The sequence below is a fragment of the Diachasma alloeum genome, unplaced genomic scaffold (assembly GCF_001412515.2).
Source record: "Diachasma alloeum isolate Michigan unplaced genomic scaffold, Dall2.0 Dall_scaffold_00277, whole genome shotgun sequence".
Lineage (NCBI taxonomy): Eukaryota > Metazoa > Arthropoda > Insecta > Hymenoptera > Braconidae > Diachasma > Diachasma alloeum.
This window is the reverse complement of record NW_021680416.1, coordinates 835,257-856,000: the sequence shown is the minus strand read 5'-3', so window position 1 is coordinate 856,000 and position 20,744 is coordinate 835,257. Positions and strand designations below refer to the sequence as shown.

General features: G+C 34.7%; 3 protein-coding genes across 4 annotated transcripts in view; 1 reads left to right on the top strand and 2 right to left on the bottom strand.

Annotated features, from left to right (window-relative positions):
* LOC107038102 (NADPH:adrenodoxin oxidoreductase, mitochondrial) overlaps positions 1-13,688 on the bottom strand; it is a 39,880-nt gene extending 26,192 nt beyond the window's left edge. For both annotated transcript variants that reach the window (XM_015256986.2, XM_015256987.2), the window contains exon 1: positions 13,626-13,688. In XM_015256986.2, the coding sequence (XP_015112472.1) occupies positions 13,626-13,687 (62 nt within the window). In that variant the 5' untranslated portion in view covers position 13,688. The remainder of the gene's footprint in view (positions 1-13,625) is intronic.
* On the top strand, positions 638-15,012 carry LOC107038100 (myosin-J heavy chain). The gene is made up of 10 exons (XM_015256984.2): positions 638-699; positions 1,701-1,807; positions 1,878-2,032; positions 3,057-3,275; positions 3,354-3,473; positions 4,939-5,235; positions 6,192-6,958; positions 7,862-8,526; positions 10,468-10,626; positions 14,820-15,012. The coding sequence occupies exons 1-9, from the start codon at positions 638-640 to the stop codon at positions 10,494-10,496; spliced, it is 2,421 nt and encodes an 806-aa protein (XP_015112470.1). The 3' UTR covers positions 10,497-10,626; positions 14,820-15,012.
* LOC107038105 (decaprenyl-diphosphate synthase subunit 2) lies at positions 13,677-19,600 on the bottom strand. The gene is made up of 5 exons (XM_015256994.1): positions 19,030-19,600; positions 16,706-17,036; positions 15,918-16,184; positions 14,829-14,987; positions 13,677-13,846 (listed from the first exon to the last, which is right to left on the bottom strand). The coding sequence occupies exons 1-5, from the start codon at positions 19,362-19,364 to the stop codon at positions 13,691-13,693; spliced, it is 1,248 nt and encodes a 415-aa protein (XP_015112480.1). The 5' UTR covers positions 19,365-19,600; the 3' UTR covers positions 13,677-13,690.
* Between the last annotated feature and the right edge of the window lie 1,144 nt (positions 19,601-20,744).

The following is a 20,744-nucleotide window of genomic DNA, read 5'->3' as shown; positions in this document are numbered from 1 at the left end:
AAAATTCTGGATTAGAAAAATTTTATGATAATTTTAAAGAAATGATAATTAAGGATGAATTGATTGTGTCTAAACGATTTATAAGAAAGTTTGTAATTTTCAGAAGTTTCAATTTTAATTACTTCATAAATCTTCATAAAGAAGAAAATTTTTCATTTTTTTATATTTAAAAAATGTTCTTGTATAGTTAAAAACATTTCTTTTTGCATTAATTATAATTATTCGTTTTAGACAGATATAATTGATACGAAAAATCTCACTCGGATAGCCCGGGACATTTAAAACTCTAGCAGTCTCCCCTCAATATCACCGAATCAATCGAGTGAAATTCAACAGCTCGCGAGGTGTTTCCACGCCATCGTTTCACGTTTTGGAATGACTAAACTTATTTCATCCTGATTATTTATTCAGGAATCGCTGAAGATAAAAAAACTCACTCTGCTCACCCACCCCCATGTTATGATAAACCGTCGTCATAGTTACGGATTCTAAAACAATCATGGATGCCATTTAGCCGCAGAAATGCCTCAACAAAACAACTCAAAATGTTGACTAAACACAACAACCGCCGGGATCGGTGCCAGGCCCCGAAAAATGATAGTTAATCTGGAAAAATCATTTTTATAACAATCGGAAGATGCAAACTGAAGTGCCTGTACTGCCAATTGTGGATTCAAATGGGCACAAACGCTGTACTAGGTAATAAGTGCAAAAATAATGTGTTATGTGGTGTTGAAGTAGTGCACACGCGAAAGAATTTTGTAGAAAAACTCAGGGAATTCTAGAGAAAATTGTAGTAGATTTCTGTTGAAGTTCTGTTGAAAATTTTATTGGTTTCTGGTCGATTCTATTAAAGAATTCCGCGGCTGCGCTGCGTATTTTTTAAGGGAAAATGTCCTATGGAAACTATTTTATAGAAAATATCTGTAGAATTTCATCTTTCGGTACAACTTCTTCTATTGAGACATTTTCTGTAAAAATTTTTCAACATGAATTTTCTAAGTTTTTTCACTCTAGATGCAATATTTTGTATAGCTATAAAATGTATAGAATACATTACATATTCATCCGGATAAAAATATCGAGATAACGTTCGGAAGATAGTACACCCGGGCCGTAAGGGTGCCAAGTGAATTTGAAAAAAGATTCAAAAAAAATTTTTTCTTTCCCTCCATCATTGGAGAAATATGTATTCATCCATCCGACGAAATTTCAAACCCGCAACCGGAACTAGACATCGAGAAAATAAATGCGGAAAATCCTCTATTTCGCGTGACGAACCTCGAGAAAGCATGGGATCAAATGGGTACGGCGGGTTGAAATATCTCTCTTATTCACCCCGGTACCCCATTGTTTTTTGTCGCCATCACATTGAACACATCATTCCCCATATCTTCAAATTTTTTCAAATTTTTCTTGAGTTCCTAGGGGGTTGAAACGTTCAATTTAATCAAAACTCCATAAGAGGCCGTGTATAAGACTGATTTTGTTTATTTAATTTCTCGATATCCATAAGTTCTAAAATTTTAAAATTGTCACCGATGTTCACCATCTGTCTAATACTATTAATTTAAAAAATTATAACTTTGTTGGTGAATGTCAATTTTCAAGGTCATCGCCAAATTCACTTGGCACCCTTAAGAATAAAAATAAAGTTACGGAGAATGACGGAAAATTATGGAGTGTAATTTCTGTTCTAGAAAAACTAATGGAGAGGCCGGTTCGTCGATAGAAAGTAAGAATCATACGCAATGCAAGAGTGCTCAGTTTCTCATATCGAATCGCAAGCATTTGAATCCCATACTTGGTTTGTAAACGATTGTTCTTCGGGTGATTGCATGACTAAAATTACGGGTTTGGGGATTTTTTATTGATAGGAGCGCCGTACAAGAATAGCATGAGGCTGCACTGTGTCTCGGAGCCGACGAGGCGGCCCCTGAAGAACCCAGTGGGTCAGAGGATCATCTCAGCGAAGACTCTGAGGGTCAAGGAGCTGCAGAATCAACTGACTGATGCACATTATCATTTGAATGTGAGTAATACGTCGAAACATTTCGATGAAGGATACATGGAACAATTGTATGGAACACCTACAGTTTTTCTGAAAAATTCTCTTGAATTTCTATTGATATTTAATAAAAGCTCGACTTGAATTCTTTTGCATCGTTCGAAAATTTCCGCTGCAATTTTGGTAAAAAAAAATGTTGAAATTTTTCACATCATCATGTGAATTTGAATAACACATTGAACATTGCAATGGAGGATACATTAAATTCCACAGAAAACCGAAAGTTTCTCTACAAAATTCTATTGAGTTTCTATTAGTACTTCATGAGAATTCGATTTGGGTTTTACTACACTGTTTAAAAATTACTCATGAAATTACAAATTGTCATGTAGATTTTAGTGACAGAACATCAAAATATTTTAGTGAAGATATCTAGAAAAATTCTATAGAATTTCTATCTTTACGTCATAAGAGTTTCACATTATCATTTGAATTTGAATAACACATTGAACATTGCAATGAAGGATACATGAGAAAATTCTACAGAAAATCTAAAGTTTCTCTAAAAAATTTGAATTTCATGAGAACTCGTTCATGAGAATTCGATTTGAGTTCTATTAGACTGTTCAAAAATTATTCATGCAATTTTACTTCTTTAAAAGTCTGATAATTTGTCATTTAGAAAATTGTCATTTAGATTTCAGTGTCAAGACACCAAAAGATTTTAGGGAACGCTATCTGGAAAAATTCAATAGAAAACCTAAAGTTTCTCTGAACAATTCTATTGAATTTCTCGATTTCTATTGTACTGTTCTATTGCACTGTTCACGTTTTTTCATTTTTCATAACAAAATTCAAAGAAAAAAAATTGAGAAAATTTATGCTCAAGAATTCTCAAAGAAAAAATCCCAACAGAATAAAGCTTATCCGAAAAAATTAACGTTCATTGATTTTGTTTCTATTAGAAAACCCCAATAGAATTGTTGTAATGTCTATTAAATTTTTGATATACGTGGGTATAGTCTGTGAGGTATTTGATGATTCTCAGGAACTGGCTAATGAGAATAGACTGCTGAAAGCGCTCCAGAAGAGACAAGACTCTGCGTTGAAGAGATACGAAGGAGCTAATGCAGAATTACCGAGGATTATCAACTCGCATCATGAGGAATTGAAGGTTCTGCAGACTAAGTACAAGAGACTGAGGTCTCAGCACAAGCAGACGTGTGACTTGCTGAAGGAGAAGGACAATGAAATCCACACTTTACAGGTTTTTCACAATTTCGAAACCTCAAGTCTAAACTAAAACAACAAACTTATTTTTTCATTTTTGATTCCCCTTTTTTAGACACAAAATAAACATTTACTGCAATTGAGTAAAGACCGACACCTGGGGGAACGCGAGAAGCTGCAGATGCAGGTGTCTGATTTAAATCACAGGATAGAACAGCAGCAGGAAACTATTCAGGTGAATAAACTTTTCAAATTGTCTCTGCATTAGGGGAGGTTGGGGTAAAATGGACACTTGACTTTTTTAAAAATATCAATGAAATGTTGATAAAATTTAATAATTTTTACTTCATTACAAAGAAAGATTCTTCCCCTTTGTGATGAGCCTAAACTAAGCTGAATTGATCAATTTGTTTCTGAGTTATGAATAATTAAAACAAAAGTCTAAAGTGTCCATTTTACCCCACTCTCCCCTACTTTATTTATGAAAAAAGAAGGTGTAAAATGGATAGTTCTTAATCATGAATTAATCGAAATGCTCAGAGTAACGCACGAAAAAAATGCATACACTGAGAGAAAAAGAAACACGTTGTCGAACAAGTCCTGTTTGGGCCAACAAAATCGCTAGTTGAAAATTGCCAAAAAAGAATTTGTTTGGTTCGAATTTGAAAGCCTCAAACATGAATAATTGTTCTGCTTTCCACAGCAACGAAATATTTGGCTCAAGAGGCGGATAATTCACACCAGACGGTGCCTTTTCAGGATGAAAATATCTCATATAGAGGAAAGTTTATCAACAAATATTTTATCCCTTAGCTACAAGATTGCTGTCATATCATTATTATTGTTTCATTTAAGGGTTTATTGCTTGTCTGTGATTATTATTATAGACAGCCGAAACGAAAAATTATTATTCCTTGTTCCGCATAAAACAAAGATTTTTCGGGAGCAAAATACGTATGAGAGTATCGAATAACGAAGGAGTAGTGCTAGAAATGACATTTCTTGCGTGTACAGAGAATGCAATTTTTTTTCAACTACTAAATCTATTTCAGGAGCGAAGCGGTAAACCGGGTTAAGTCGATTTTAACTGTTGGTCAGTTTTTGACGAATATCTCGGAATCTAAAAGAGATACAAAAATTATTGTCATAACCTTTTTGTAGAGCTAACTGAGGGTTACAAAAAAGGTCATGAGCAATATTTTGTTATCTCTCTTAGATTCCGAGATATTCATCAAAAAATGGCCAAAAGGAAAAATCGACTTAACCCGGTTTACCGCTTCGCTACTGATTTTTGGGACAAAAAAATCCTTTTTTAATCATTTTCAAAAAACTATTTTATTGGCACAAGTAAGACTTGTTTGAGGACTTCGTCGTTTTTCTCTCAGTGTGGAGAAACTTAACGAATTCGATAGAAAATTCTGGTAGTACTGAAAAAATCAGTAGAATTTCATCTTTCTATACAAATTTTCTATTGAGAGATTCTCTGTAGAAATTCCTGGACATAAATTTTCCAAGTTTTTTTCACTCTATTGGTCTTCTCTTCTCGTCAAAAAAATCAAATGAATAAACTTAGAAAATAAAGCTAAAGAAAATTAAAAATTTCCAATAGAATTGTTATAAAAATTATTTTTCACTTGTTAAATCCAAAGATAGTCATCAGAAATTGGGGCTCAAGTGGAGTTTATTCCCCTCGTTTTCAGAATTTGAACAGGAAATTATCTCTAGAGAGTAAAAGCCTGAAGCATCAGTTGCATGTTGAGGCAACGAAGCATAAAGAGACCCAGAAGCAGTTGAACGAGGCCCTCGACAAATTAAAAAATCTGGAGGAATTGTTAGACAATAGAGAAAAGAGATTGTATCACAGTGGACAATTGCCGGCGTTCAACAAGCGGAAAGCGTTGACGAGTCAGTCTTTAACGAATTTAGGACTCTCCCATCTGATAAAATCTTCCAGTAAAAGTAGGGACTCGCAGAGTGATTTCAAAAACAAGAGTTTGGTAAGTCTTCATGATCCTTAATCTAACCCATATGACCCTTAATCGAACACCCGTGACCCTTAATCTGACCCTTGTGCGCCTTAATCTGACCCTTATGACTCGTCACCTGACCCCTGTGACCCTCAATTCAACCCTCGTAACCCTTATTCTGACCCTCATGGCCCTGATTCTGAATCTCGTGACCCTTATTCTGACCCCTGTGAGTCTTAATCTGACGCCTATGACCCTTAACGCGACCCTCGTAACCCTTATTTTGACCCTTGCGACTCTTATCCTGACACCCGTAACCCTTAATGTGACCCTTATTCTGACCCTATTGACCCTGATTCTGAACCTCGCGGCCCTTATTCTGACCCTTATGACTCTTCACCTGACCCCTGTGACCCTTAATCCGACCCTCGTAACCCTTATTCTGACCCTCATGGCCCGGATTTTAAACCTCGTGACCCTTGTTCTGACCCTTGTGACCCTTAACTCGACCCTCTCGACCCTTATTCTGACCCTCTTGACCCTGATTCTGAACCTCTCGACCCTTATTCTGACCCTTGTGAACCTGATTCTGAACCTCGCGGCCCTTATTCTGACCCATATGACCCTGATTCTTGTGACTCTTAATCTGACTTCTGTGACCCTTAATCCGACCCCTGTGACCCTTATTCCGACCCTCATGACCCTGATTCTGAACCTCATGACCCTTATTCTGATTCTTATGAGTCTTATTCCGACTCTCATGACTATTATTTTGACCCTCGTGACCCTCAATTGTGGGGTCTTAATTTCGAGTACCAAATTTTTATCACCAGAATTCGATTTGGATTTTTACAAGAAAGATTTCTCTCCGTGTAAAATCGACCGAAAACCAATCGAATATTTTCCCCCGATCGCCCGTCCCTCGCCTTCATCGCGCAACCAAAACCTCAACAGCAATAATTTCCCTCTTTTCCTGTTTCACCAAGCCAAAACTACCAGTGAACGACTCGAGCGACTCGAAGCCCTCATCCTCCAAGACGGAAGTCCCGGACCTCCCCAGGACTGAAACAATGGCGAGTCTCCACCAGATCCGTAAGTTTCGGCTCCAGAAGTCCAGCCAAGACCCACCTCGAGCGCTCACAGACCGTCTCCCCCTGGAGGAAGGCCCCGAGGCCTCGAAAAACCCCCGAAACGCCGTCCTGAACCACTCGGTCCCCACCGACATGCACAAGTTGTACGACCGACTGGACTCCCAGGACCTCGCCGACGACGAGATCAAGCACATAATGCACAACTTTGAGCCTAGAACCCCCTATCGAACATCCAAAGATCTCCTCAAGGAGTACGGATACTCCACCGACACCGAGAGCGAAAACCTCGAGGAGGAGGAAGAAGAGGAGCATCTCCAGCGACTCCAGCACCCGAGGGCCTCCCCAACGAGCAAATCGCGGCACTTGCACTCGAAACTGATCAACGGATCGCTCGACAATCAGAGTCTCCACCTGGAGGACGCCTTCCACGACCTGAAAGCCCAGAGACTCGAGAGTAAACTCTACAGGAGAGTCCGGCGAGACTCTGAAGTTAAAGACGTGGAGACAACCTCGGGAAGTGACTCTGAGCCCGAAAAGACCACCAAACCGGAAGCGTCGAGACTCAGAAAGATAGAGGAATCGAATCCCCCTGTGGCGGATATCGAGAACAGTCAAGAGCGATTGCTGAGCATCACGAAATCCTGGACAGACCTTCAACACAGGTAAATGTGGACATCCGTATGAAAAGGGACCACTTTGGCACTATTAGAGTTATGTATATGGCGATAATCTTGATCTGATTCTGCAAATTTAGAGCCAAAAATGAACTTGATAGCGTAATGAGTGACGACGTTATAGACGATCGAAAAAATGATTTAACATGGGTTTAAATGGGAGTTGGCAAGAGAAAAACGTGAATATATCGGAAAATAGAATCGACAAAGTGGTCCCTTTTCATGCGGACGTCCACAAATATAGTTAGCGGGCAAAATTCAGTCATTTCACATCTAGTATTCAACACCATCTTTAAAATGGTTCAGTGGTGATTGCGGGAATTAAAAAATTCAATAGGAAATATAGCGAATTCGTTAGAAAATTCTATTGGAATTCTATTTGTTTCTTGCACTGATTCTATTGCATATTTGATAGGATTCTATATTTAATATATATTAGAATATTGAAAATATTTTTTAAATATATTTTGTCAATATATTTTGAATTCCTTTTCGAATTTTTCTCTTGCGATTTTTTCTATTAGAATTATTGGGCGCAAATTTTGATATTTGTGTCTTACAATAGCATTTTCTTTTGCGACTATTCAATTGATGAACGATGTGGAGCAATCATAGAATTTGAAATTTTATTTCTTAGAAATTTTTTTTTTCTCAGTGTATAGAAATCGTGTAGCAATAATTTGTACAAAAATATCCGTGTAGAAATATCCGAAGATTATGTACCCAGAAAAGAATTTTTTCCAGTGCCATCCAAAATTTAACAGGACATCGGCAATTTGTCGACAAATTGTCGACAATCCTATAGAAATTCAATTTTCTCTACGATTTTTTCATATGCGCACCGTACCCTTCTTACAGTAAAATTAGAAATAATTGCTGCGTTCAATACAGGATAAAGCGAGGTCGAGAGGCCTCTGAGGCTCAACTAAACTCCCTGGAGAACTCCCCAGAGACGGAAGAGAGCACATCCAGAGGGAAGGAGGACAAGCTGCTGAGATACTTCGAGAGGGAAGAGGAAGTGGAACAGGAGATCTACGAGTCCCACGACAAATCTCGTCGTGGAACCTTCGGCCTTGAGCGCTCCCAGTTCTCGGACAATCAATTATCCGTGAAGAATGGGTACAACGAGAGTGATTCTGTGACGAATGGGGAATGCTCACCCGGGGAAACACCGGAAGTGGGCAGAAGAAAAAGTAGTGATGGCGTTGTTGAGGCGGACATAAGTAGTTTTAGGGGGAAAAACCCAGGGACATCAATTCCGAGTGCTGGGAAAATCGATGGAGATTCGGCTGATGATAAACTGGGGGACAAGGTGAATGATAAAGGCGGGTTTAATAAGGAGAGATTGCTGGCTGCCATGAAGGCCATCGATGATAACGAGAATATAGAGTTCATTTCGAATCAGAAGACCAATCAGAGGGGCAATTCAAGCGTCAGGTCTCAGGTCACTGAGAACCTGTACCGGGGACTGCCGACACACGCCAGGAAACGGGATGACATTATTAAAGACATTTTTAGTGACGCTAAGGTGGATAATAAACTGCGGAGTGGATGTAGTAAGTTGCATTGAGATTATAGGGGTCTAGGGCTGTATTTCTCTCGGTAAAATTTCTCTTGGGAATTTCTTCATCCCAAGACTTCTCCAAAAGTTGTTCAAAAGATATTTTTCCTAAGAGCTAATAAAATAATACCTCGTTTTGAAATTTCAGAGGTCTTGAAATAACTTTTTTTTAAGACGTAATTTGAAGCCCAAAACCGCGCGTTGAGAGCTTCGACAGTCTCAATTTAATTAAGGATGTATTACATCCCTTTCGCCACAATTCACGTTTTTTGAATTTTGATAGTAAATTGTTGATCGGATTGACGTGAAAAAATATACCGTTGTTGCGTTTTATCATCACTTAATTTCACGATTTTGATTTTGATTTTTTCTGATTTTTCGGTTTAGACTCACGAAATTTCATGATCGTGCAATCATTTTCCTGCGTTTTTTCTAAAAATTTTCGGAAATTCATAAAATTTTCGGAAATTCACAAAATTTGAGAAAAAATGCAGGAAAATGATTGCACTACCATGAAACTTCGTGAGTCAGTATATTATTTCGCGTCAATCCGATCAATAATTTGCCAGAAAAATGAAAAAAAAAAACGTGAATTTTGGCCGAAACGGTGTAATACATCCTTAAAGTGAAGTTGAAAGTTTCGAAGAGGTCAATTTGAGATTTTCAAAGCCTCACGTTAGAAGTTGCGAAGGTGTTAATTTCAGATTTTCGGAATTCAACTTGAAATTCGTCTTTAAGTTGAGTTCTGAAAGTTTCAACTTGAGACTTTTGAAAGTCTTCATTTGAGACTATCCAAAATTTCAATTTGAGATCATAAATATCGAAATAAAGCTTGTTTTTTTGGGTGAACTTGCCCTTTTTTTCTTATTCACTCCCGACAAGTTCGAAATGCATAATTTTGTACGTGAATAATTTGAAATGATCCTTCCAATATAGAATTTTGAGAAAATTAGAGAAAAAAGAGGAGAAATTTTCAGTCTGTGAATTAAAAACTCATGAATTTCACAGTGAATCACGTATGAAGAATTTTCATAGAAAAGCCTAGCGAATTCGCTAAAATATTCTATTAAAAAAATTCTATGGGAAGATAAAAATCTACTGATAAAATAGTTCCCATTAGACATGTTCTATAGAAAAAACGCGCAGTAAAGCTGCGGAATTCTTCAATAGAATAGCCCAAAAACCAATCGAATTTTCAATGGAAATTCTACAGAAATCCAATAGAATTTTCTATCGACTTCGCTAGGTTTTTCTACGAAAGTTCTTTATTCGTGGTTCGAATCTGTGAATTAAAAACTCATGAATTTCGCATGAATCACGTATGCAGAAATTTCATAGAAAAGCCTAGCGAATTTGCTAAAAAAATTCTATGGAAAGATAAAAATCTACTGATAAAATAGTTTCCATTAAACTTTTTCTATAGAAGAAATGCGCAGCAAAGCTGCGGAATCCTTCAATAGAATAGCCCAAAAACCAATCGACTTTCCGATGAAAATTCTACAGAAATCCAATAAAATTTTCTATCGATTTCGCTAGGTTTTTCTACAAAATTTTTTCGTTCGTGGTTCGAGCCAAGTTACAAAATTATGTTAAAAACATTGTAAATGAGTTAATTATTCACATCAACCATTGAATAAAATTACTTAATTCAAGATAAATAATTATGAAAAACAGATGTGGAAAAATGGAAAATTAACTTTTTATTTCAATCCGTACCGCATATTATCTATTATTGTCTGTGAGATATTTTCGGAAGGAAATGAAATAAAAATTTTCAGTCGAAGACATTTTGGAAGAGAAATTTTACAATGGGAATTTTTTCCGGAAAAATATAGTCCGGATACCAGATTACAGGGGCACGGATTAATCAAGCACACTAGGGTATAAAGTCGTTGGGAATGCGGGGGTGGTGGTTTATTAATTTTTTTATTTATAGCTGTTACTTCAAGGTTGACAGCTGATTAATTTAGCATGGGTAATCAATTTGAACGGCGCTGGGGACACGTCGCTGGTTAGGTTTTTCAAAGGGTTGACAGATCCATTTTAACGAGCTGTGAATGACTTATTGTGTAGTTTCACTACTTTTGAAATTCAGGTATGATATTTATGTGTACAGAGACGGTAATTCTGGGATTAATTGTGATGGTGAATTTATCAGAGGTGGTTCTGGAGAAATATGTCTCGAGAGTTTTTTTAGAATTTGAGAGTCATAGAAAAGCTTTCGCTGAAAATTCTTCGTTGAATCTACTTGTTTCAGAGATTTCTGAATCACTGAATGAAGAACAATTTATTCTCTTGGGCAAGATAAAAAATAGAGTAGCGAAAGAAAATTAGAAATCGTCTCTATGAGGAAGAATTTTAGTGAAATATTTTGAAAAACTTTCTTGAAAATTTTCACGCACGGAAAAATTTCATTAAAAAAACCATCGAATTGAATAGAAAATTATATTGGATTTCTATTGAAAATTGTATCAATTTTTGGAGCGATTTTATTGAAATATTCCGCAGATTATTACTCTTTTTCTCTATAAAAATTTTTTAATAGATGCTAATTATAGAAAAAATCAGTAGAATTTCATCTTTCTGAACAACTTTGTCTATCGAGAAATTCTCCACAGGAATTTCTTGACATGAATTTTTCCAAGTTTTTTCCACTCTTTTCTTTCTTTTTTCTTTTTATTAAGAAATTGAATTGAAATGTCAAGAAATGTTCTCTATAAAATATCTCAATAGAATAAGTTGTGCATAAAAATGGTATTCTATTGATTTTTGCTATGGAATATTTTCCACTGAATCGGTCAAAAATCAATAGAAATTGCAATAGAAATCCAATAAAATTTTCCAGCGAATTTCCTCATCCATGAAATTTTTTCGGGCGTGTCATGGGCTTCGAAAGAGTTACCTTAGTTTTTTATTTAAAGAAAAAATATCTGAAGAAAATCTTTTGACCAATCTCCATTCGTTTCCCATTTTCACATAAAATATTTTGACTATTACAGTTAATTACAGAATTACTGATGCATGTAAAGTGTGTCACTGTGTAAAATGTGTGATTAAATTTCGTACGACGAAAAAAAAAAATAAAAACCATAATTTTCATACTGAAAAACAAACCATCAAAAAATTCATCAATCACCTCCTGTTGTATTGAATATTTTTTTATTCATCATTTCATTTCATCTTTTTCTATAAATAGTATAAAATTTCATTGTGAAAAATAATTTCAGATAAATCTCAATTCTGTACAATACATTTAGACAACGATTCTATATAAAATGTCTTTAAAAAATCTCTCCACCTCTCAACAGCATGAGACAACTCTGTTGATAGTCGTTGTTAGTCTTCGGTGTACATAACAAGATTTTCGACCCCTTTGGTGGTTTTTTATTAACAGATGTTAACTTTATATTAAATAGAATGATTCAGCCAGTCGTGGAGTGCAATGTGACGAGTTTAGCTCCGACGTTTCATTAAAGATTTAATTATCTCGATAGCAAATGACTTTGGGGGAAAATTCTAAAAAACTTGTTTTGTTGTGAATTTTTTCAGTCACAAAAATAAATAGACAGTTGAAAAACAATCCAATTTGTTTCAAAGAAAATTAAAAAATTAATTAATTATTTTTAATCATAAATATCACGAGAGTGGTAGAGTGGAATTGAAACAATTCAATTTTATCATGAAATTTCATCCGTAAACTCACACAATAACACCAGATTTATCCAGACCGCATAATTTGATTATAAAATGATGAAGATGACCAAGTAGAATTAACAAAAATGATGAGAACATTGAATTGAATTTTGGATAAACTGATGAACTCCAATTTTAAATATAGGGAAATCTTCAGAATAAGTAAATAAAAACTACATAATTTTGTAACACTTGTCCAAACTTCAAAATGAGGCTAAATCCATTCAAGCATTATGTAAGATCAGATCAGATCGGTTGAGAATGATGAGATGAGGAAAATTCAAAAAAGATAATTTTATAATTTACTTCCTCCTCAGTCCACTACTGAACACGCCTTTCCTGTTTGTACAATGCCTAAAGATTTCTCTATTGTCCCCCAATCAAAAATCCAAAAAATTTCAATGAGTAACAAAGAAATAATAATATAAACCGGTGAAATTCTGAAGATTCCATGCAATTTTGAAGCTTTATCCACAGCTTCAAAATAACACCAGATTTATTCAGATCCCATCATTTGGCCATTCCATCTTGAACATTAGAAAGGCCAATCAACGAAAATAATGGAAACAATGAATTTAATTTTGGATAAAACGATAATTTGCAATCGTAAATATCTGAAAATGCGCAGAATGAATTCGAAAAAAATGTTGCTCATTTTATAACATTTTTTCAGATTCCAGACTAAATAAATCCAAACACCATTTAAGATCAGATCAGATCAGAATAATCGGATGACGAAGATTCAAAGAAGATAATTTGATAATTTTGTCCCTCCCCACTCTACTACTGAATGAATCGTTTGAGCAACGAGGATAGACAAGTCTTTCCTGTTTGTACAATGCCCAGAGATTTGTCTATTGTCCCGCAATCAAAAAAATTTCAATGAGTAACAAATAAATAATAATATAAACCGGTGAAATTCTGAAGATTCCATGCAATTTTGAAGCTTTATCCACAGCTTCAAAATAACACCAGATTTATTCAGATCCCATCATTTGGCCATTCCATCTTGAACATTAGAAAGGCCAATCAACGAAAATAATGGAAACAATGAATTTAATTTTGGATAAAACGATAATTTGCAATTGTAAATATCTGAAAATGTGCAGAATGAATTCGAAAAAAATGTTGCTCATTTTATAACATTTTTTCAGATTCCAGACTAAATAAATCCAAACATCATTTAAGATCAGATCAGATCAGAGTAATCGGATGACGAAGATTCAAAGAAGATAATTTGATAATTTTGTCCCTCCCCACTCTACTACTGAATGAATCGTTTGTTTGTACAATGCCCAGAGATTTCTCTGTTGTCCCCGGGTCAAATAATATCAATGAGTAATAAAGAAACAATAATATAAATATGTAAAATTCAACAAAATTCGTAAACTCAACACTCACGATGGAAGATCCAAATTAAGTTGATCTTGTGCACTGTTTTTCCGTGAAAAATGTTCAGCCATTTGCTAAAAATCACCCATGGCTGCAATAATGTTCGATAACGCAGTTCTGGCGTCACTCTCTTGGAAGACACTCAAGACTTCCATTGCTTGTTGTGAGTGGTCCTTCTGTAACTGCTTCGTCAGCTCGACACCTGGGCCCTTGGTAACACTGTCGTACACCTGAGCACAGAGATAATCCATTAATATGGAACTCGATAAAAATTTCATTGGTGTTGTATTAGAATTTTACTGAGAAATTCCGTTTGTTTTTTGCGCCGATGCTATAAAAATCATACTTCCTTGTATGTTTTCAAATGGATATTTGTTTACAGAAAAAAGTCTATAGGTTTTGATTTTTCTATACAGCTCGTTCTGTTAGGATTGTTTCTATAACAATTCTCGGGCATGAATTTCCTGAGTTTTTACCTTGGATTTTATTATGAGAAACAAATGGAAATACAGTAGAAAAAATTTACACCCAGGATTGTCTATTGACAAATTAAAATCTAGTGGATTTTTTCTGTTAAACATCTGTTAATCGAATTAATTCTTACAGAGCTCCAATGAAAATTCACCAGAATTTTCTTAACAAAACGCAAGCACTGAAACTTTAATAGAAAAATCTAGAGAATTCGCTACAAAGTGGTGTATGATTTCTATTGAACTTTCAAATAATTTTTAGTGGATTCTATTGGAAAATTGCGCAGCTTATCCACGTTTTTTTTTTCAATAGAAATGTTCAATGAAAAATATTTTATTGAAAAATTCATAGAATTAGATTTTTCTATACAACTCATTCTATTGAGATATTTTCGATAAAAATTCGTCGGCTCAAATTTTCCAGGTTTTTTCTTCAATTTTTTTTTACTGAAACGAGAGGAAAAATAGAGTAGAAAAAAACTTGGAAAATTCGTGTTGAGGAATTTCTGTAGAAAATGTGTCAATAGAAAAAATTTATAGAAAATTGGAATTCTACTGATCGTTTTCTATAAAGTAGTTTCTATTGGACATTTTCTATGAAAAAACGCGCCATAAAATTCTGAAATTCTTCAATCGAATCCGATAAAAACTAATAGAATTTTCTATCGAATTCCATATGTTTTTCTATTATTTTTTCTCGTGCGTGTTTAATCGCTTGTATTTTATTTCTCAGTGGTTTTACCTTTGCATAATCAACGTTTTGGACGGATTGTAGACCTTTATCGATCTCGGTTAGAATTGATGGATCGTGCTCGATGTGGAACATCACTGGGGCTGAACAGAGATTGAATGGAGATGCTGGATCCTCCTTGCTGATGAATGGACTCAAGTCGAGACATGCCTAAAAATTAATTATGAGTATTTAATGTTTCTGGAGAATAAAAATTTTTTGATGTCATGAAGAATTTTGCTATTTCATTTTTCCTCAGATAAAACACATGTTATTAGACTACTAGGAGATTATTATAATTATTATAATTAGTTATTACAGTAGTGAAAAATCTCGAAATATTTAATAGCGACTAAAACATATGCAATTAAAAAATGTATTATTAGACAAATCAGGTAATTTCTGGAATATTCAATGACTTTGCACTTTTCGAGTTCATTAGGTAATGAAAATGATAAAAATCAGGTAAGTATTGTTCTCAATTTCCAATTTATTGAAATATCAATGAATGAATGCATTTGCAAAACTAATTTTTGGTGAATTTTCAAGATAAGTAAGAAAATCCACAAAGAATTTGGTACGAAATTAAATTCAAATTTATATGATTGAAAATTGGAATATAGCTGCTACTCGAATTTTTCAAAATTTCAACAGAAATAAAACAACCATTTCAGTTAGTGGACTTGAATCAATTTCTATTTCTTTAATTCAATTCATATTCATGAATGACCAAGTGAAAGTTGCTCAATAATTGTGGAAGTATTATGAAATGAGCAATCTTAATGATGTAATTGGGATTACTTTAATCTTTTCAAGATTGTTATTCCAAGTCATGAATACTCAGGTTAATAAGGAAATCTATTTACCTCAAATTATTGAAAATTCAATTGACTGTGACCTGTGATTTTTTAAAAATACACTTCCATCATTAATCACTTTCTACTTCTTCAATTCAATCTATATTCGTGAATAATGGAGTAAAGTGCACAATAATTGTAGAAGTATTACGAAATGAAAAAATCTTAATGATGCAATCGGGAGTATTTCAACATTTTTAATAGCTCTTTCATGTTATGAATCGAAAAAAAGGAAATTATTTACCTGCCAAGCAAGAGCCAAGTGTTTTCCAAAATTGTACCCCTGCATTTGCAGATCCTCGTCATGTCCAGCGAGCTTCAGAGTACCTTGACACGATTTTCCAAGGAGTGAGCCAGCACTCGTGACATTCTGAAGAGTCCACTCTCTCACAGCATAGCCACTTCGATCCTCAGGGGGTACTGGAGGTAGTGCATTATTCTGACTGTCCCTACGGCCAAGAAATTCCGCTTCTGCCAGATCTCGAACTGCACTTGACATTAATTCAACTAACTAAAACATCAATTGCATTTTTTTATTAAAAATAAATTGAGGATCAGATGAACAAAAGGAAAACGTACGAAAAGAGTTAATAGAAAACAGCGTTTCCGTTTCTTAACGAAATTATATTGAATATCATTTTCAATTCCATGAGAATTCTAATAGAAAAATGAGTTCATTTGTCAACGGATATTTCCTAATAACTCAGCCTATTGTGATTATTTCTATAAGAATTCATTAATTTTATTATGAGAAACAAATGAAAAGGAGAAAGATTTAGAAAAGTAATGCCCAAGAATTTCTATGGAAAAATTAAAATCTATTGACTTTTTTCTATCAAATATCTTTTAACAAAACAACATAAAAATTGCATAATCTTCAGGAAAAATTGCGAACAGAAAATAAAAAGAATTTTTTATTATGATTCCAATAGAAATTCAATAGAAAGTCTGAAAGAAAGTGCTGGGTTTTCCTATTAATTTTGTTCATACGTGAAATTATGAAAAATAAAATGAAAAGTGAATTGGACTTACATCTTGATTCCTGAGTGCTGCGAGTTCAGCACAGCTGTTCCCCAGGAGGTAATCTCCACTGAGAAGAGCAATTTTGTTCCCAAAAGTCATGTCATTGTGCTCAGCAGCGTCTGGGAAGACTCCGGGCTGGATATTGACAAGTCCCTTATGAACTAAATGACTCGTGCGAATCATCTCAGTGACTTCAGCCAGTGCTCTCTGACTGTGGAGCACTCCTGCCGCCTTGTCCTCCTCCATATCATCGACATTCAGGTGCCCACCTGCCTTCGAGATTAAGAGGACTATCAGGCCCCATGCCTGCATATTGTTCCTTCCATTGTAAATGAGACTTCTGCAAGGAGCAATTGAAGAGGATCAAATTATTTTTCTCAAACAAATGGGAATATAAGAAAAATAACAGAAGTTTGATAAATATCTCTAGAAGGAAGAGGTTTAGGGGAAAATGCCAAAAGACATTTCTCGTAGAAAAGTTAATTGGCTGTAAAAAAGGTTATTTGATGTTTTCGTCTAAACCTAGTGGGTCCAGAGATATTCGTAGAAGAGTGGATGACAAATGAAATCGTTTTGATTGAAAAAATTAAGAATTTTCAGGGAGGATAGTGAAAGTGAATTAGCGAATATCTCGGAGAGAAAGGGGTGTTGGAGATAAGGTCAGGTCGCATTTTTTGGGGGAAATCTGCGGGCATAATGAGCAAAACATGCAATTCTTCCAAAATGAATACGAAAATCACAATAAGATTGAGAGTGAATTCGTCAATACTTCTGAAAGGAAGAAGTTTAAGAATAAATATCAAAGAAGTTTTTTGTAGAAAATTTCATGAGCTCCAAAAAAGCTATTTTTGCATTTTTGTCTAAACCTACTCATTTTCACGATACTCACAAACAAATTATCAAAAAAAGAAATTGTCCTCCAAAAACTAAAAAATTACAAAATGGAGAAGTCTAATTAATTCGCCCATATCTCTGGAAGGAAGAGATTTAAGAAAATATATTAAGGACCTTTTTTGTAGAGAATTTCATGAGCTCCAAAAAAGCTATTTTTGCATTTTTGTCTAAACCTACTCATTTTCACGATACTCACAAACAAATTATCAAAAAAAGAAATTGTCCTCCAAAAACTAAAAAATTACAAAATGGAGAAGTCTAATTAATTCGCCCATATCTCTGGAAGGAAGAGATTTAAGAAAATATATTAAGGACCTTTTTTGTAGAGAATTTCATGAGCTCCAAAAAAGCTATTTTTGCATTTTTGTCTAAACCTACTCATTTTCACGATACTCACAAACAAATTATCAAAAAAAGAAATTGTCCTCCAAAAACTAAAAAATTACAAAATGGAGAAGTCTAATTAATTCGCCCATATCTCTGGAAGGAAGAGATTTAAAAAAATATATTAAGGACCTTTTTTGTAGAGAATTTCATGAGCTCCAAAAAAGCTATTTTTGCATTTTTGTCTAAACCTACTCATTTTCACGATACTCACAAACAAATTATCAAAAAAAGAAATTGTCCTCCAAAAACTAAAAAAATACAAAATGGAGAAGTCTAATTAAATTCGCCCATATCTCTGGAAGGAAGAGATTTAAAAAAATATATTAGGGACCTTTTTTGTAGAGAATTTCATGAGCTAAAAAAAATCTTCAACATTTTTCCCTAATCCTACTTATTTTCGAGAGATTTCAAGCAACTGAATAAAAAATGAAATTGTTCGCGACAAAATAAAAAAATACAGAAAGGACTAGTCCAACTAAATTCGCCAAAACCTCCGTAGGAAGAGGTTTAAAAAATATATTACAAAGCTTTTTTTATGGAGAATTTCATGCCCTACAAAAACCTACTATTACATTTTCCTCTAAACCCACTCATATTTGAGACACTCGCAAAAAATGAATGAAAAATCAACATTTACTCCACAAAATTGAAAATTCCCGCAAGGACTCGTCGAAACTAAATTCGCCAATATCTCTGAAAGGAAGAGGTTTCTAGTAAAAATATCAAAAGATCTTTTTTACAGAGAATTTCAATAGCTAAAAAAAACCTATTTTTACATTTCTCTCTAAATCCATTTATTTTCAAGATATTCACGGAAAATAAATGAAAAATCGTGATTTTCTCCACAAAATAAAAAATTCCAGTAAGAAACAGTGAAAATAAATTCCCGAATATCTCTGAAAAGCAAAGATTCAAGAAATAATGTCAGTAGTCCTTTTTTGCAGAGAATTTCACGAACAAAAACTCACTCTTCACATTTTCCCTCAAACCCACTCATTTCCAAAACAATCCCCCGAAATGTCTGAACAAAAAACAAATGAAAAATCAAATACTTCGCTGTCTTCAACAGTGGATGATTGGATCCCACCAGTTTCCTCAGATGCAGAGCAACATTGGCAATTTCGTCACTGAGAAGCCACCGTAGACTCAAAAACGAAGTTGGATATCCCACAATTTTCTCAGCTTCCGACACAGCTCTGTTCCAATCGGGTTTCTGATTGGTGGCCACTCTGGTGGCATAGCATCTCCAACTTCTGGGTTCATCGTCACTCCTCTGGGGTAGATACCCCCTCTGCGCCTCCCGGAGCACCAGATTTCTGTCACGAAGTAGAGCAGAAAGTGCATTCGCTCTCCTGACAATCGTCAACACTGAGTTGTTGATGGACATGTCTTTTAAATCTTTTCACTTTTCTATTTTCTCTCACGGGGGATGAGGTTTATCGAGTGACAGGATGCTTCAGGATGAACGACATTGGGCACACTGCTTACATCGGGAATATGCGAGAACTACCTAAGTTTCAAAAACTTTCACCTTTGGCCTGAATTTCTAGACTGGCTGCGTTCATAACCGATGGTAACCTCAACTCAGGAATTCTTTCATTCGTGAAGTGAAGTGACGTTACGTGTGTGTTATCATTATCCCTACTACTTTGCGACAAGTGAAGCCGGCATTGTTAAAGGGGGGGGGGAGAGGGGGCGCATGCGTAAGCGTAGACGCCTGTTGCTCTCTTCGAGGGCAATTGTTTAAACAACAATTGAGCGTGTGAAAAATAACGTATGAAAAAAAATTTTTAGACAAATTTGTCGAATTCGCTAGGAAATTCTAGTGGGTTGTGTTGAAGTTTCTTAGTTTTTGGCCGATTCTATTGGAATTCTGAAGCTTATCTGCGCGGTTTTTTCGATAGGATTGTTCAATGGAAAATATTCTATCGAAAAAATCAATGGGATTAGGGGAGGGTGGGGTAAAATGGATCCTTTAGACTTTGTTAAAATTATTCATAAGTCAGAAACAAATAATTATTAAATTTTATCAACATTTCAACCCCTCATTAATATTTTTAAAAAAGTCAAAAGTGTCCGTTTTACCCCAACCTCCCCTAAATTTTTCTATGTAATTAGGGGAGGGTGGGGTAAAATGGACACTTTAGACTTTTTTTAAAATTATTCATAACTCAGAAACAAATTTATCAATTGAGCTCAGTTTAGGCTCGTCACAAAGGGAAAGAGTTGTTCTTTGTACAGAAAAAAAATTATTAAATTTTATCGACATTTCCACCCCTCATTAATATTTTTAAAAAAGTCAAAAGTGTCTGTTTTACCCCAACCTCCCCTATGTTTTATTCTGTTGAGATATTTTCTGTAGAAATTCCTCGGTTCGAATTGTCTAAACTTTTTATTTGATTTTTATAAAAATGAAAGAAATAGAGAAACGAATAGAGTGGAAATATGTTCAAGAATTCATGTCGAGGAATTCCTATCGAAAATGTTTCAACAGAAAAAATTGTATAGAAAGATGAAATTCTATTGATTTTTTTCTATAAAATAGAATTTTTTATGGAATTTGCTAGAAAATTCTAGTGGATTTGTATTGGAATTGCTTATCTGCGCGGTTTTTTCAATCGAATTGTTCAATGGAAAATATTGCATCGAGAAAAAGTTCATAGAATTCAATTTTTGTATGCAACATTCTTTTGAGATATTGTCTACAGAAATTCCTCAGCTCAAATATTCTAAGTTTTACTTTTTCTTATGAAAAGAGAAGAAAAAT